We start from the raw sequence: 17806 nt of genomic DNA, 5'->3' as shown, positions 1-17806 counted from the left end.
TTAAAAGGGCCCACTCTGTATATTAGTTTTATTTTATTCATAATCAAAATAATATATAAATTAAAATTACGTTATCTTTTGTTAAAGAATTGGAAATTTTGAGGCTATGCTTTTGAATTTAAAAATAACTGATCGTTGAATTTGGAAATTCAATTTTAGTCAACTGAATTTAAAAAAATATTTTTATGATTTTTAACAATTGTTAATACGAATTGAATTTGATTAAAAAAATATTTTATTGTGTTATTTTAATTTATTATAATTTTTTTTGTATAATTAGGTAGTAAAAAAAAACATTAAATATTGATTGCAGACTTGAGTAAACCCTAAAAATAAAAGTTAATTTTTTTTAATTAACTCTTTGTTGTTAAATTCTATAAATCAAACTTTACATGTTCTCCCCTAATTCGATTTTTAAATATTTTTTAACCATGATTTTCTAGTAAACGATTACCGACTAATAAGATTCTTTTTATACCATGTATATATGAAATATATCAAAGTATACTAAGTTTAGTCCCAAGTTTGTAACGCGTAAAAATATTGATGCAACAAACAAAATATTGGTATAGGTATTCATAAAATTACCTAATTAGTCCATTTTCGGTTGTCTATGCGTCTGTTCACACGATGAATCAAAGACATCAAGCTAAAATTTTATAGCGTACTCGGGACGTAAAAAGTGAGCCTAAGTTCGTAAATGAGCAGCATAGGTCAATTGTAAAAGAGGTAGAACAAAAATTTAAATGTAAAAAATGTTATATCCTTTTAAAAAAATAAACAAATTTTGTTTGAAACATTTTTTCCTAAACGTCACTTTTTTTCCGTGAGGGCGGAAATTAGGTGTAAATTATATAGTATGTATGTATGTGTGGCTATCTAAGAGAGGCCATCTTTCGTTACTTACATGACGGAAAAAAATAAACTATTGCGTAATCAACACTGTCCATACATGGTATTCTATTTCACCAAGTAAATCAGTCAATTGTTTTCACTTGTTTAAAAGTAAATTGATTGAACTTTTATGTCCTTATTAATTTATACCCTTTTTTGAGATATGTAAAAAAAAGCATTTTTGAGGTAAATTACCCCCAAAAAGGGGGAGAGGGTGAACACAACCCCTATTTGCGTATTTGTCTATTTGAATTTTTATGAAGTACTGCCTCCCCTAAATTTCTATGAAAAAAATTTATTCTTCAAAAGTTTTTGAGTGATTGTTTCCGAAAATGTCTGGACTACTTCATTTACTAAGCCTACTAATATTTAGTAACTTCAGTTTTAAAAAGTCAGAAAAAATTATAGAAATGAAAAGATATGTACCTAATAAATTGGACTATTCAAAACAGGTTAGGAAAAAGTCAGTCCTACAAATAAGGATTAAAAATGTGAATACTTTTATTGAATATGTTCAAAAACCATCTCATTTCAATAAAATTATCGGAAAATATGGCCTCATTAATGGAAGTTCACTGCTCACGAGTTTTTAACTATAAAATGTATGAGAAAATATAAAAAATGATCCCATTAAAATATTTGAGATTCATTGAAGTGTAGCACAAGCCATTATTACAATGATACCAAAATAACAAGCTAACACGTGTAATACCTATTAATGTAATAAATATTAAACTAAAATCGTTTAAATTCCGGATATTTAAATTATCGTTATATTCACAATATTGGCAGTCATCAGTATAGTCAGAATCTATCTAGTTTGTACTATCTATCTATAAAATATACAGAGTCGAATTTAAAATTGACTTCTGGAACCAAGACAAGACATTAACTCAATGTTCAAATCGAATCGCCATTAGGCATTCATTCAATTGTGTTTTGATATAAATGACGATGAAGTTTACGAAAAATTGTAAATGTTGAGGATAAGTACTGGTATACAAGATGTTCTGTAGTTGAACGTAGAACTCTGCACTTTCTCAATAAGCTTATCAAGATGAACGAAGAATCCTTTTACCAAATTTCGATCTGAGGCCTAATTTCCGAGATGCTATTATTGAAAAAATCCATCCATTCACGGAGCACTGAAAGACATTAGGCTTGTTCGTCGCACACTTATTTATAGGAGACGATTATAAAAAAAACTGTAAAATAATTTAATTAGTATTGAAAACTGAAAACATAAAAAGTTTGTTGTCTTTATCGTCCTATTTAATTATCATAGTATCTCACTTTCTTTGATTACTAATAAGTCACATCCTTTAATCCGTCAATAAAATAAATAATAAATTTTCTATAAATTTGTAAATGTTAACATAATGATTTTATATAAATTTATATTTTAATACAGTAGCTAATAAAAAGTAGTAGATTCTTCATCTTTGATTTGTTCAAGTGAATTAAAAATATCTGAGTCAGATATTGCTTTTTCAAATTTGACTAGAAATACAAAAGTTCGTCTCAATGATAGCAAATCTACAGTAAAACAATAACATAATTAGAAAATGATTAATTTGAGTTAAATTTTAGAAAATTTACTATGTATTCATCAATTCCCTGATGGAAAAAATATTTGAAAAAATAATAAGTCTTAATAAGTCTTAGGAAACTCTGAAAAAGTCTTAGAAACTTTAAAAAAGTATTAAGCACTCTGAATAACTCTGAATTAGACTAGTCCGAAAACGTTGAAAAATTCAAAGTTCCTAAGACTTTTTCAGAATTTCTTATTCTTTCTTCAAATATTTTTACCACCAGGGTTATACTGTAAATATTTATTGAACTGAATGAACATCATAGGTTATGTTCAAAATAACAATGCTTTCAACATTGTAATATAAATAAATTAAAACAAAACGTACTTACTGATCGACATTTATTAAGCTTATTAAAAATAATTAATAATTATTAATTATTATCACAAATATTTTAATCAAAAAAATTTTGACTCGTGAAAAAAGAGACCACAATTGCCGAATGGCTTGAAAAAATAATTTTTTCAAAATTGTAGATTGGTTGAAAAAATTTGAAAAATTCATAATTCGTAAATGGATAAAATTATATGAAGATAGAAAAGTTTCAACCACAATCGAGCGTGAGCCAAATGCTCATAACGCGATTGTTGGTGGGTTCATAAAAGGAGATGAAGATGACTTTGCCAAATGTGTGGACCGCATTTTATCAATTAATTCTTGTTCAGAAAAGCTTACCTAGAGATTAATATTCCAGATATTTTTAGAAACCCCTATTGTTAGCATTTTTGTATATCATAAATATAAACTTGATGTACAGAAACATTCAAATGCCACTTTTTGGAGTCAAGTAAAGCTATCCTGATTTTTTTCGCGAAGTTCACCGTTAAAAGTTATTAACAGTTAAACTTTTGGAAAATGATGGATTTTTTAATTATTTCAATAACACTATGTCGGGAATTATGGCTCAGGTCGAAATTTGATAAACAGCTTTTTCGTTCTTCTTGATAATTTTGTGCAGCAAGTGTTAAATTCTACAGAAAATAATAGAACATTCTGTATAAGTGAATTTTGCAAAAGTAACAATATCCACTAACTAGACGATAACTGATTAAATAATTTTTTTAAATGATACAACATTTTAAAAAAAGAAAACTTGTGCCATGCTGGTGTATTGATTAATCCGACCCTGTACACATAAATTTCATTTGATGATCATAAACACCAACACCATGTGAGTTTTGAACTGCATCGCGCCATATAAACTTCCGTATCCGGTCATGGTGAAATGATATTAAAAAGGTTATGCTATGTTATTATTATTATGAACATAACCACAAATTTATAATGTCAATCATAAATATAATATTATATTTATGTATTTATAAGTTATTTCTAGTTCATGTAAACAATTAATAATAATAATAATAATAATAATAAAAAATGAATTATTATATTAGTGATTATAATTTTTATGTCTTTTAAACCGTAACTAATTTATTTATTGTGTGAATTTGTTTTAAATAGTTTATATTATTGTTACTATTTAAAAAACTTTGCATGTAGAATTATTGTTTGTGTTAACAATATATATCGTTTGTATCTATAAAATTTATTTTCCTCATAACGAAATACTTAACTATTGTTTGTTAATCATGTTAATTATATTTATTATAATTATCACAAAACAATAACATATATTAATTTTATTAATTTAAAAAAAAAAAAAAACTATTGGAAATTCAAATATCTATGTGCAGTGTGACGCATTTAAGATGAAGACAACCTCATATCTTTGTGATTTATTAGAATATCGATTTGAAATTTTGTAAATTCGTACAAGATGATGAGTCACATTTTTTAAAATGCTTAACCGAAATCAGAAAGAAAATATAAGAAAAAATTGCTTAGAATATTTTTTTATACCCATATACCGATTTTCAAGACAAAATTTGCAGTTTTAATTTCTTTGTTATTTCGTTCTCTACTCAAATTTATTGAAATATCTGAATGCATAACTCATTAAATTATCAATTCGTCCAGTTTTTACATTCCATAGTACACTATTTATAAAATATTTTTATAACTAGTGTGCTATGGAATGTAAAAACTGGACGAATTGATAATTTAATGTGTTATGCATTCAATAGTAATTCATTAAATTAATTCATAACACATTAAATTATCAATTCGACCAGTTTTTACATTCCACAGTAACACTAGTTATAAAATAATTTTATAACTAGTGTGCTATGAAATGGAAAAAATTAAAACTGCTAATTTTGTCATGAAAATCGGTATATGCGTATAAAAAAATTTTTGAACAAAATTTTTAATTTTTTGTTTTTCGATATCTCTAACCATCTGTGGCGCTAAGTAAAATAATAAAAATCGGCCCCATTTATCAATTTGTAGTAGGCTGACTTTAAAATTCATCACTCTATATGACTGTGCAATATTTCAAATCGAATTCCAATAACGTAAATATGATGGTGTCTCCATCTTAAATGCTACACATAAATTTCTGTATTAAAATTAAAATAATATATTAAAATGCTACACACTGTATTAAAATTATAAATAATAAATTAAATATGAAAATTTATTGATTTATATATATATATATATAAGAATGGAAGCTGGCCGATCGATCAACGCACAGCTGAAACCGCTTGGTCCAGAAGCATGAAATTTTGTACACACGTTCCTTAAGTAATGTCTGTGAGCACTAAGAAGGGATTTTTCCTTGAGGGGTAAAAAAGGGGATGTGAATTTTGTATATGTGGGAACTCCATATTAATATTTTCATAGACAAATATAGATCAACGTGTGTTATAATATTATCAAGGTTTTTTTAATAAACAATATTTACAATATTCAAAAAATAATTATTCTTCTAAAACTATATGTAATCGTTGTACGAAATATTTGAAACAATGGTCATGAAGCTATATACTTAAACTTCAAACCGGCAGAAACAGTTGACGGCAAAACCATTCAAGATTGCACAAGTTGCACTAATCAAGAAAGGAAAAAATCAATCACTTCAGTTTATTTGCATGGAACCACGCCCAATGTAGGACTATGTAAATTTGCATGTGGGTTTTTTGCCACTGTGGAGGATGAGCACTAAGGAAGGGTTGGAAATTTAGCTCGAGGTGGTAAAATAGTTCAATTTTAAAACAGCACAGTCGAATTTAAAAATTATTTCACCTATGGAAAGAAAGTTATATTATCAGCGAATAGCGGGTATATTTTGTTTTCAAAAAAATTAGGATAAAGCACCAAAAATTAAAACGAACGAAATTGTTAACGAAAGCGGAATTAAATGATGGCAAATGAAGTAAAGTTTATAATAAAATAATCGATGTATTTAAAATTGCAATTGCTCAGTGAAGCGGGTTAACTGCTACCTTTACAAATAAAAGAAGAAACTGACTGACTTGTCTTTTATGTGTATTTACCATAAGGACATACAAGAAATATTTATCGTCTTTTATATATATCATCTTAACTTTTAAACCCCGGAATTAAAAAAAATGGTATCATAAGTTTGACTGCTATGTGTGTGTGTGTCTGTCTGTGTGTTTGCCTGTCTGTCTGTCTGTGGCATCGTAGCGCATAAACGGATAAACTAATTTTGATTTTTTTGTTTTGTTTGAAAGGCTATTCAATGGAGAGTGTTCTTAGCTATGTTTCAAGTGAGAATTTAGGGTTGCGTACCCGAAAAAAAAGGCGATGATCTTCCAAATCGGCTCAGTTTGGAAAGGGCTTAAGGGAAAAAGGCAATTTAATGGAGAGCGTTCTAAGATATGTCTCAAATACAAGTTTAGGGTTCCGTAGCTGAAAAATTTGTCGGTTTTTTTTTGTAATTTTCACTTGTTTAACGATACTTTTAATTTAATTACTTAAGTTAATTTCTAATACTTATTTTATTTTTATTTTAATTAGAAATACATATTATAAAATAATTTTAGCTGGAAAAGAAAGGCAAATGCAAACATGGAAAGTTTTCTATAAGCATTAAATTTGTACATTTTTATTAAAAATGTACAAAATAATTAAAAAATATCATAAATATATTTTCAATCAATTTGTAGTGGTTACGTGGCCCTCTATCTACCATTGTGTATTAACGATGATTGACAATTGCGCAATCATCATTCACAACAACATTCGATATATTAAGAGATATTTATATATTCGCTCCGAGCGTGAATTTCGTTTCCATGACAACGATACACTACTTTAATTATAGAATTAATGGATGCATATATAATTGTGTGGATTGCATTGAAAACTTACATTTAAAATTTAATATTCTTGTTTCACAAATTTAAATAAATAATTACGATAATTAACATTTGAAAAATAATATTTGTACAATTTGATTTCTTATTTTCACAATTTTTAATGCATTAAGTTTAATTAATTAGTGTTTTTCAATCATTTTAATTTGACAGTTTCTATATCATTAACATGTAAATAATTGCAAATTAGTCATAACAGCCCACTTTATCTCCAAAATTTTTCACTTAAAGCGCTGGCATCGATTTTATTATCCCTACCATGACTACGCACACAACGAATAGTCTAATATTGCTGATTAGTTATTATGTTACTAAATGTATCCCGCCACATTTTGCTGTGGGACAATATGGTTGCATGGAAATAGATGAGAAGTATCTAGTAAATTCTATGGAATTTGATAAACCCTTAGTAAAAGAGTTTACAACTTTTAAACGACTGAACTGACGTTCATGTAACTTACAGGCTTTTATTGTACTATTTAATATTCGATCATTCATCCCCAATTTTTTCTCTCTCCTATATCCCCTTGCGTCAGAAGTTTTGTGATGTAAACACGGCATACTGTTTTATTTGATACCCACCTATTATGATATATTTGGAAATATTTGATTGTTCATGAATAGGAAGAACATGGCTGTCCATAACAGGAAAGGAAAATTTAGTAGATTTTTTTTAGAACCGTAACCATTAGTAGTTATGTGTAAAATATTCATTTTATGATACTTGATTTTGAATGGAAAATCTTTTATACTGTATTTTCTTTAGAAATCTGTTAAAAAAGTTTCTATTTTCAATATTTTACCAATTTCTGCTGGTTCAAAATTTACATATAAAGCTTTATAATAAATTCAGATTTTCGATTAATAAAGAGACATTACTAACATACTGCTTGTAAGAATAATAATTAGAAATCTTCTTTTTTTTGTTGTAATTATTATAAATGACATTATACAAAAAAAAAAAAAAAACTAGATTTAGGCAAACGTTGATCTGTATTTGTCTATAAAATCGCACTTCCATCCCCCATTCGTCCACCCTCTGAGCTCAATCGATGGAGAACTTTTTGAGTCCATAAGCAATACGCAAACGATTCTTCTCTATACGAAGAATGAACGGATTTAATAATAATCCCACCACAATACAGTACAAATCTGCGAGTAAAAAGTTAATAATTAATAAATTATATGCATTACAGAAGAGGTTTGTCTAAAAGAGAACAAGAGAACAATTTGCAGGTAATCTTTTTTAGACCTAACATTACTCATCTTAGAAGAAATCATTGATTCTAAAGATCAAACTGTACGTTTAGAAAACAATTCATCAGAAAGCAAATTAATTAGTGATAACAATAACAATGGTAAAAATCGGACGGAGAATCGGAAGAGTTTTTAACGGTTGTGTCCATAAGAACTTTTGATCAGCATAATCAAAACAACCGTAATCCATAATTTTCAAAAAATTTTAGCCGAAACCAAAAATCCATATCTCATGTTGGCATAACCTTTGAAGACCTGTAGCTCAGAAGGGAAGATAAAAGCTTTTGATCATCATGTTCAAAATTACCTTAATCCACAGTTATCAAAAAATTTTAACCAAAACAAAAAATAAATATATCATGTGGACATAACCTTTGAAGGGCTATAGCTCGGAAGGGAAAGGTTTTTGAGAGTGGAATCCATAAGAACTTTTTATCAGAATGAGAACTACCTTAATCCATTGTTTACAAAAAATTTTAACCGAAACCAAAAATCAATGTATTATGTCCGGGTCCTTTGTTTATTTAAAGATGGCAGCAGATACTTCGTTCTGCCCATTATACATGGGACAGAGTGAGACCGACGTTGAAACCCTTATCACTTTTATAACAACCTTAACAAAATACCGATAATAAATTAGTGGCTAAACGTAGTACACAAGTCCAGAATGGATATGGAGCTTAGATAAACTTCATAAACTTATAACGTCACTTCCGGTAGACGCATGTTTTAAAATTATAGACTTGGGAACGAATTATAGTTAGTTCCGAAAATAACGATAAAATATTATTCATTGAAGGGTTACAATTACGCACTAAATTTTGATATTTTAAATATAAAGCTAATTACTATTGACAATTATTCAGATTACTAATGGGGAGAAGGCTACCAGTTAACCTTTTAATAATTATCATAAAATAATTATCTCACTGTTAAAAATTCAGAAGACTCAGGTTCCTAGGTATGGAAATAATAAAATATCGAGCGGTGTTTTTGGACACCCGGTAAAAAGTATATTCCTTTCGTACCTTGGTACATTATAAATGTAGCGCTAACTTTTTTTTTACAAGATATTTTTCTGGAAATTTAAGGTATTAATTTGAAAGTCAAATACTTGTATGGCTGAATTTTATAGTCAGTTTTACATGTATGAAATAATTGTAGTATTAGTTTAAAAAAACATACCTCTGATTTAGTAGTCAACCCAATATGTGAGTATATTACGTTTGGCTTGATTAGGATATTTATTAAGACAAAGCATCAAAATTGCATTGTAGTTACATTAAATTTAATTCTGATAACTTTCACAAGTCAATTTTTTTTAATGATAAAACATAAAATTTTGACAAAAAAAGCATTTTTATCCAATTAAAAGTGAAATTTACAAAACTTAAAACACCTTGGGTACGGATCCCTAACTCCCTCTGTTTTTGGTTCGGAGATTAAAGATACAATTTGACAGTTAATATATAAAAAGATTTTTGCATTTTCTCAAAATTCATGGCAACCTGAATCGATTGAAAAAGTTTTAGTTTCCTGTTTTAAGTGTCTATTGCAGTTTTTTTGGTTTTAACTCCCAACCAGCAAACAAATATCGTGCAATAAGGAACATGATTTTACTAACTCTCAATAATAATAAAGTAATCACTACGAATTGGACTTGAAATTAAATAAGTAGCAATAGATTACTAAACTTTTTTCCTAATCACCCTAAATACCAAATAATCAAGACGGATAAAAATATTATTAATAGAGTATGAACGTTCAAGGATTAAATTTTTTTTTAATTTAAAATAATATCTTCAACATTTTACGAGAAAACTTTTACACAAAAAATCTTATTAATAAATTATGTTACACAAAGATAAATGAAATTAATCTACAAGAAAAGAACACACAAGGAAACGTAGCGGGTTTAGATAGGAAAAATAAAATTAACATAGACTCAAAGGTAGCAATTAATAAAAAATTTATTATGCATTTTTTTAATAAATCGGAAAATATTATAATCACAGTTAACACGATCCTACAATCACTTATTATATAGCCAAGGGCATAACTTTCATGTTAATTCTCTACATTGTGTTAGGTAGATATAGAATGATAGCCAATGATAAATAATAATAAGCAGTCATCTTTTAGTACGAAAAAAATTAAACATCAAGAGAGAAAAAAGTGTTGCATCTTGTTAAAATGTGGCACAGTTGTTTATTAGGCTGTAACAACTTCGTGTCGAAAAATTGATTACTCATGGTACGCTGGGTTTTAACCCCTTTTTAGGGGTTTTAAAAAATCAGATTTTTACGTATTACAAAAAAAAAAACCATGCAAAAAATAATCAAAAATTTAAATAGAAGTTGTAGCTGAAGTAATTGAGCAAATTTTCGTTTTTAATTCTACCTTAGAGTTACAAAATGGACCGATGTATTCAAATTTTAAGACTGTGCATATTTATTGCTCCTATAAGCACGCACTAAATTCTTTTTTTTTTTTTTTTTTTTTGCAGTTAACTTTACATGAAAAATAATAGGTATTACTTCGTTATTTTTGATGGATAAAACAAAATCAAATACCAACTTAGAGGCAACTTAGATGTTATAAGTTTGACAGCAATGTGTGTCTGTCTGCCTGTGTGTCTTTCTGTGGCGTCGCAGCGCGTAAATGGATGAACAGATATGTACTTTTTTTCTTTCATTTGAAAAGTAGTTTAATGGGGAGTGTTCTTAGGTATGGTTTAAGTTCGAGTTCAGAGTTCCGTTCCCAACAACTAAAACATATTCGGTGATCCTTAACATTGGTTCAGTTTAGAAAACGCTCTAAGGAAATAGGTAATTTAATAAAGAGTGTTCTTGGATACGTTTCACGTACGAGTTTAGGGTTCCGTACAACATAGAATTTACACTCGTTATCATTAAGTTTTCTAATAAAAAGTCGTAGAATAATAGAAATTAATGTAATATCATAACAAATGTAAGTAATTAATGCCATACAGTATGTTAACAAATTTGACAAGCCAGTATTATTATGATGTCACGTCCGTTTACAAATTTGAATTTCCCGTTTTAGAAATTTTGAATTTTTCTCACTGAATTTGTACTTTTATTAATTAATTTAAAGTAATTAAAAAGTAATTAATTATTAAAATAATGGTTTAGTTGAATTGTCCAGCCAATAAAGTTACGGAAAAAAATTTTTGAACCAAATTTAAATTTCATGAATATTATCTCTATTTTAAACAGATAATAAGCGAAACGCTTCGAGAAAAAGGAGTGTATGTAAGAAAATTCATATAAAATAAGTAAATGTATGGGACGCGAAGGTGGATACGTTGATGCAAAAACGAACTGAAGATAACTGTTGTTACTTACGTCAACAATAATAATTGTAACATAATATATGAAAAATAAATATTCTATATGAATTATTTTGTTATAAATGTTTCAAATTAGCAAATTAATTAATTTTAATAACAGATATCAAGTTTTATAAATTGGATTTGCAAATTTAAATCTAAAAGCGAAATGATCAAAACATTATCTTCGTTAACAATTCATTCCTGAACACTCTCATATTAAGTTCGTTTTTGCCTCAAAGTATCCACCTTCGTGTTCCATACATGTAATTGTTCTTTTAAAAAATTGTTTAAATACACTCATACATATCTCGGAAGTGATTTCTTGAAACGTTTCCTTAATAATCTGTTCAAAATGATTGTACATTCAATGTCAAAGTGAATAGCTCAATGTTAATATTTTTGAAAGCAGAGATTCTTATAAAGTATAACTGTTCTTATGTGTCTGTACCCTCTTTAGCGGTCGTAATTTAAGTCCGATTTGAATAAAATGTGATATCAAGAATGGGGTTTTGGTATTTGAAGGTCAAGTTCGTTAATGAGAAAAATGGACAGATATACACAAAGCGTGAGGGGTGCGCGGTGCGCAAAAAACAAAATCTTGAATTTTTTCAAAATAAAAAATATTTTTGTATCAGTTTTAAGCAAAAAGGCACTCTTGTAATTTTTTTATCTAGACGCTTAGTATTCTAAATAAAATTCTTGAAAAATTAAAAATGCATTTTTCGATTTTCAGAAAAATGTGTTATTTTTTTTAATCTCTGAGGGAATTAGCTAAGGCTGTTCCTGTGCTACGAATGTTTTATTTGTTGCATAGGTTTTGTATAATTTGATTTTTGGGCACGAATTTGTTAAAACCTAATAAAATACTACTAAATTTCAAAGATGCAACATTTTTTCCTTAAAGATATTAAATTTTATTGTACTAACTTCTTTTAGTAAATAATTATTTCTACATAAATAATTATTAAATAAAAATTTCTTGAATATTGACAAAATCACAATTTTTCCATTTGATATAAACAACTTTTTGAGTATATTATACAGACATCATAAAAGTTGTCACACTGAGACCATGTTATTAAGAACTACCGCGCTATATCTCCCCTTTTGTTCAAAATTTCGCGGTAAATTGTCGGCCAATATCATCGGGTACCCTTTTTGAATGTTATATATATATATATATATATATATATCAGGATATCTGGTATATATATATATACAAGGAAAACATGCAGTTTTGAAAAAGGATATATACATATACATGTTTATATATATAATAAATATATATATATATATATATATATATATATATATATATATATATATATATATATATATATATATATATATATATATATATATATATATATATATATATATATTATATGTTGAATAAAAAGAAGTCTGAATTTTACATTTGCAAGCCATTTTTGAAAATATTTCCACTAGTAAACAACAACCCAGTATTCGTCATGCATCATTGTCCATTTATTAATAAATTTGTGTACATAAACAACCACAATTATTTTATGGTTCATAGTTTCAGAAAATTTTATTCAAAATATACGACAATGAATTTTAAAGTATTTTTGTTCATGTTACTTACATTGGTTGCGTTAGCAATAGCTCAAGTAAGTAATAACTATTAATATTAATCTTTACCACTTTTTACTTTATTATTAATCACTTGGAATTGCTGGAAACCTACGGAGAAATTGGAAAATCTAAATTTTTTCATTGTGAACCACGGAAAAATTGAAAACACTCCCATCTATCTTAAATATGAATTGTTTGAAACTTACGGGAAATTTTTATAATAGAGGCCCTTGGAAGCGATATAAAATCTTCGGAACTTCAGGGAATTTGGTATTTCCTTGAAAAGAGTACTAAATCTGTTTTGTCAGGTCTCATCCCAAGGCTAGAGTTAGAGCACCAGTGAACTAGAATTGTTAGTGTGGATTGTATCATGTTTGATAAGGTATCAGGAAATTTCCCTGATGCCGCTATGGCTACATCGTCTGCATACGCCGTTATCTTGCATCCCAAGGAGAAGCTCATTTATCGCAATGTTCCACAGAAGGGGTGAGAGCACAACACCATGAGGTGTACCTCTTCCTACATATCGATGTATGACCGAGTCGCCTAATTCGGAGCTTATCACCCTGCTTCTAAGAAAAAGTATAATAAACTCAGTGATCTATCTCAGGGGTCTTCGATATTCAGATCATACAGTGCTCTGATTATAGCTTCAGGCCCGATGTTATTGATGGCACTTTCATAGAAAGGCCACCAAGGTGTATTCTTTTAGGTCACTGATTTTTCGATTGTACCCACAAGTGAATGCAGAGCTGTCTCGACGGACTTGCCCTTACAGTACGCATGTTATGAATCGAATACGATTCTGGTTCTCATGATTTTGCGTATATATACATCCAACAGCCTCTACAGCGTCTTGAGTAGAAATTAAGAGAGGCTAATGGGTCGAAAGCCCTTGGGGGTACTTTCTGAGACACGCTCGCCTTAAAGTATAAAGACGACTTTGACCTGTCTCCATTTTTTGGGATGTGGGTCAACTGTATACAGGACTTGCAGATGACTTCTAACCATGAAGTCATTCTGTTGGAAATCGCTTGCATTTCTGCTGGGATGATTCCATTTCTTCTGCTGATTTGTATGGCTGAAACTCAGAGATTGTCCATTTGATCTTTTCTGTATCGATCAGCGCTTGGGCGAAGTTATACGAATTAGCTGTAGCTTCTCATCCATTATATTCCCGCAGCTCTTGGCCAGGGAAATGATTATTGACTAGACTCGCCTCCATTGACTGTATTTTCTCGCAAAAGTCTGCCCAGGAAGTCCTTTTTGCAAGCCTTAAGGCTTTTTTGTAAGTGTTTAAGGTGGCCTTATAAGCGTTCCCCTCATTGGTTATTTTGGACTAATTGAACAAGAAGCGTCGGCACTTTTTCCTTAGGATGTCAATTTCGGGAAACCACAATGGAGGTTTTGATTTCCCCTTGGTTATCCTTGTTGGACACGAAGCTCTAGTCGACTCTTGCATGCCGTAGTGAGGGTTTTCACTAATTTGGCATAGGTATTCTTAAAATCAACCAAAGAGTTCATTTCCGGTTGTCTCTCTGTCTATCCGTCTGTGATCACGATAACTCAAAAACGAAAAGAGATATCAAGCTGAAATTTTTAAAGCGTGCTCAGGACGTAAAAAGAGGGGTCGTAAATGAGGTAAATTGGGTCTTGGGTCCGTGTTTTATAAAAAATTAAACAGCTTTTGTTTGAAACATTTTTCGTAAACATCACTCTTTACTCGTGAAACAAAATATAGTACGTATACAGGTATTGTATATATTTTAAATTTTTACGTTGCGTATACTATGTATGTGATTGTTTATAGCATGTACTATATCCACTGAAGAAGTGAGAAGAAAGATACTCTTATAACTTTGTGTGTAAGATTAGCTAATAGTTTTTTTCCCTTGTTTTTTTACTTCACCTAAAATTTCTATCTTTCAATCAATTATCAACATTTTTTTTTTAAATCAATTAATTTTATTTTTTTATAGGTAGCTACTGCGGCTACTGCGGCTACTGCAGCTACTGCAGCTACTGCTGCTACTGCTGCTACTGCTGCTACTGCGGCAACTGCTGCTACTGCTGCTACGGCAGCACGAGGAAGGCGTGCTGCAGCTACTGCGGCTACTGCTGCAACACCAGCTACTGCGGCTACTGCAGCACGAGGAAGGCGAGCTGCAGCTACTGCGGCAACTCCAGCAACGGCGGCTACTGCAGCACGAGCTGCAGGATGAGGAAGGCGAGGATATTAATATATCCAAGGCAGTGTTAACAACGGTTGAAATCGAAATTATGTGATCTTTATAATTATTTTGAGAGTTTTTTTTGAATTAATAAATTGTGTAATTGTATACTTGGTACTTATTTCGATTTTTTTTGTCTTATCAAATTACGACACAGTTGCTAAATTTTTCTTGTTTTTAACTCTAAATCTTAATAATAAATAGGCATTGCAGTCACGAGTCCACAGGCCCTAACCAAAATTGTTACCTCAATAAAAACAAAACGCTACGAAAAAATAATTTTTTTTTAAAATTTTATTGCATAAAATTATTTCCAAGATCGAAAAAATTGCTTTATTTTGATAACGTGCCTTAGCTAAATGTTATTATGATTTCTTATAACTATCAAAATATACTTAATTTTTTATTGACTATGTGATCATAAATAATAAATTACAGCGATGTCCGAAACTCGAGTGAATCGCACCAAGTAGTCACACGAGCGGCCAAATATAAGCAATCCATAACAGTAATATATGTAACGCTAATATACTTATACAACGCTAATATATAAGAAAATTTGAATGATAGTTTTTCTTTTAAAGTAAAGAACTTGATAGCCAGGAAAATGTTGATAACTATTAGGATAAATCAAATAGTTGAAAATTATCGATAATTGAACGAATTATATAAGATCAAAAATAATCGCATTGAACTTCAAAAACAATAATGCATAGCTTAACGCATGTACTCTGTCATACTCGTGATATTTATATGCCTAGATGTATAATGAATAATCCATAAAGATAATTTAAAAATTAAAAATAGATTCAGTGAACAAAAATGTTAATTATTTATATTAGGCGAAGAGTCGAACGCTGAAAATGGCACCTGAGATGTTAAAGGGAATATATTTTTGGAAAAGATAGTACTTTGGTAAGTGGAAGTAATGCAATGGGACCCGCAGTTCACAGCAAGTTATTTTACTAGGCAAACTTTTCTTGAATTTTTTTATTTTCGTCTAGTTTCTTAGCTCATTAGTCAAAGGATGATTTTAGCACCAAATGAAAAATTTCTAATTTTAGGGGAAAAATGGTTGCCAAGCCTCAGATAGTTAGAAAATTTGGCAGCCCATTTTGAAGGCGGGCAACCCGAGTGTGGAATGAAAAAACCTTTAAATCTACTAAAGAAAAATGCAAGAAGTTTTATCAATGCAAGAAGATTCTCAAGATTTAGAAAATTTTGAACAGATGGAAATCATTACCGTTACATCGTGAACTAAAATTGCTCATGACTCATAGTTTATTTACACATAGCATAATATTAAATTTTACACAACTTTATTTTAAAAGAAAGAGTTAATTTAAACAGAAAGATTCATAAGTAAAAATACAAAAAAAAAAATTAGTAACATGGAGTTAACAGATACATTTAACTGTTAGAAGAAGCCGGTTCATGATATTTTAACCATATTTTCATCTAACTATGCCCGCGAGTCATTATTAACCCCCGAACTAAAATAAGGAGTGTTATAAGTTTGACCGCTATGTGTGTATCTATCTGTCTGTCGCATCGTAGAGCCTAAACGGAAGAACCGATTCTAATTTGTTTGATTTCGTTTGAAAGGTAATTTAACGGAGTGTTCTTAGCTATAGTTTCAAGTGCTAGTTTAGGGTTTTGTAACCGAAAAATTTGTCGAGGGTTTTTTAAATTTTATAAATTTCACTTGTTTTCAGTGATGAATAACATTAAAGACTCCAGCTCAGCATGCATTCTGATAAAAGTAACATCGCACAACCCTTAGTTATTTATCATCTGCAACAACAGAAGTCACACTAAAGATAGTTTAATTTTAATTATGCGTATAGCTTTTTTTCTTTTTTCTTTTTTTTTTTTGTACTAAATAAATAGTTCTGAGTTGATAGTATTTAGTTTTATTATTTTTAAAATGATCACGAAGTGAAAATTATTTGACGACAAGTGTATGACTACATTCAACATTTCTTTGGAAAAAATGGAGGCAAAATACATAAAAGTTCGTCACTTCCAGTCTAGGATCTCTCTTCAATCTAGTGAACATGAAAACTTTTGAAAATAAGGAGCTAACTTGAAAAAGATCAATTAATTGCATATTACTGTCATCATGTAAATTGGATCATCAAATAGGATTACTAATGTGGAGTAATGTGGAGTACAGGGATGGATTTTAATCGAGTCTTCGTTATAGTAAAAACAACCTTAGGAATACAGTAAATATACGAAATCCTGAATGGTTCATGATCAATTTATGAAAAGGTGGAAAAAAAAAAGAAAAGTGGAGTAGAAAACACTAGCTTTTTTTTTAAATGTGTACTACCCACAAGTATAAAACCTACTTTCAAAAAGTGCACTTGTGACTTGTGGTTATGGATAGAAACCTTGAAAATGTTAGTCGGTGATAACTATTCTTTAGTTAGCCACTACCGAAACTGTCTGGAATTATTAATAATTATTTGTCTGGATTAAAAATAATTATGATAATGTTTATAATTTGTATTATGTAGTTAGTTAAAAATTTTTATTAGTATTATTTAAAAAATATATTGCTTTCATTAGCCTTTTTACTAAGAAGATTAAAATAAGATTCGCTAGCTATGGCAGAACTAGGGTGATACA

At 29.2% G+C, this 17806-nt stretch overlaps 2 protein-coding genes across 2 annotated transcripts in view; one reads left to right on the top strand and one right to left on the bottom strand.

The window, feature by feature from the left end:
• Positions 1-15034, bottom strand: part of LOC123299607 (ice-structuring glycoprotein-like) — a 489510-nt gene extending 474476 nt beyond the window's left edge. The window contains exon 1 of the mRNA XM_044881870.1: positions 14947-15034. The gene's annotated coding sequence lies outside the window, so the exon portion shown is untranslated. The remainder of the gene's footprint in view (positions 1-14946) is intronic.
• LOC123299612 (ice-structuring protein 4-like) lies at positions 12859-15280 on the top strand. Its single transcript, XM_044881875.1, has 2 exons — positions 12859-12976; positions 14921-15280. Exons 1-2 carry the CDS (start codon positions 12875-12877, stop codon positions 15161-15163), a joined length of 345 nt encoding a protein of 114 aa, XP_044737810.1. The 5' UTR covers positions 12859-12874; the 3' UTR covers positions 15164-15280.
• Positions 15281-17806: the final 2526 nt, after the last annotated feature.

This window comes from Chrysoperla carnea, chromosome 5 (assembly GCF_905475395.1).
Source record: "Chrysoperla carnea chromosome 5, inChrCarn1.1, whole genome shotgun sequence".
Classification (NCBI taxonomy): Eukaryota; Metazoa; Arthropoda; class Insecta; order Neuroptera; family Chrysopidae; genus Chrysoperla; species Chrysoperla carnea.
Note: the sequence above shows the minus strand (reverse complement) of the source record. Positions and strands in the feature narration are given on the sequence as shown.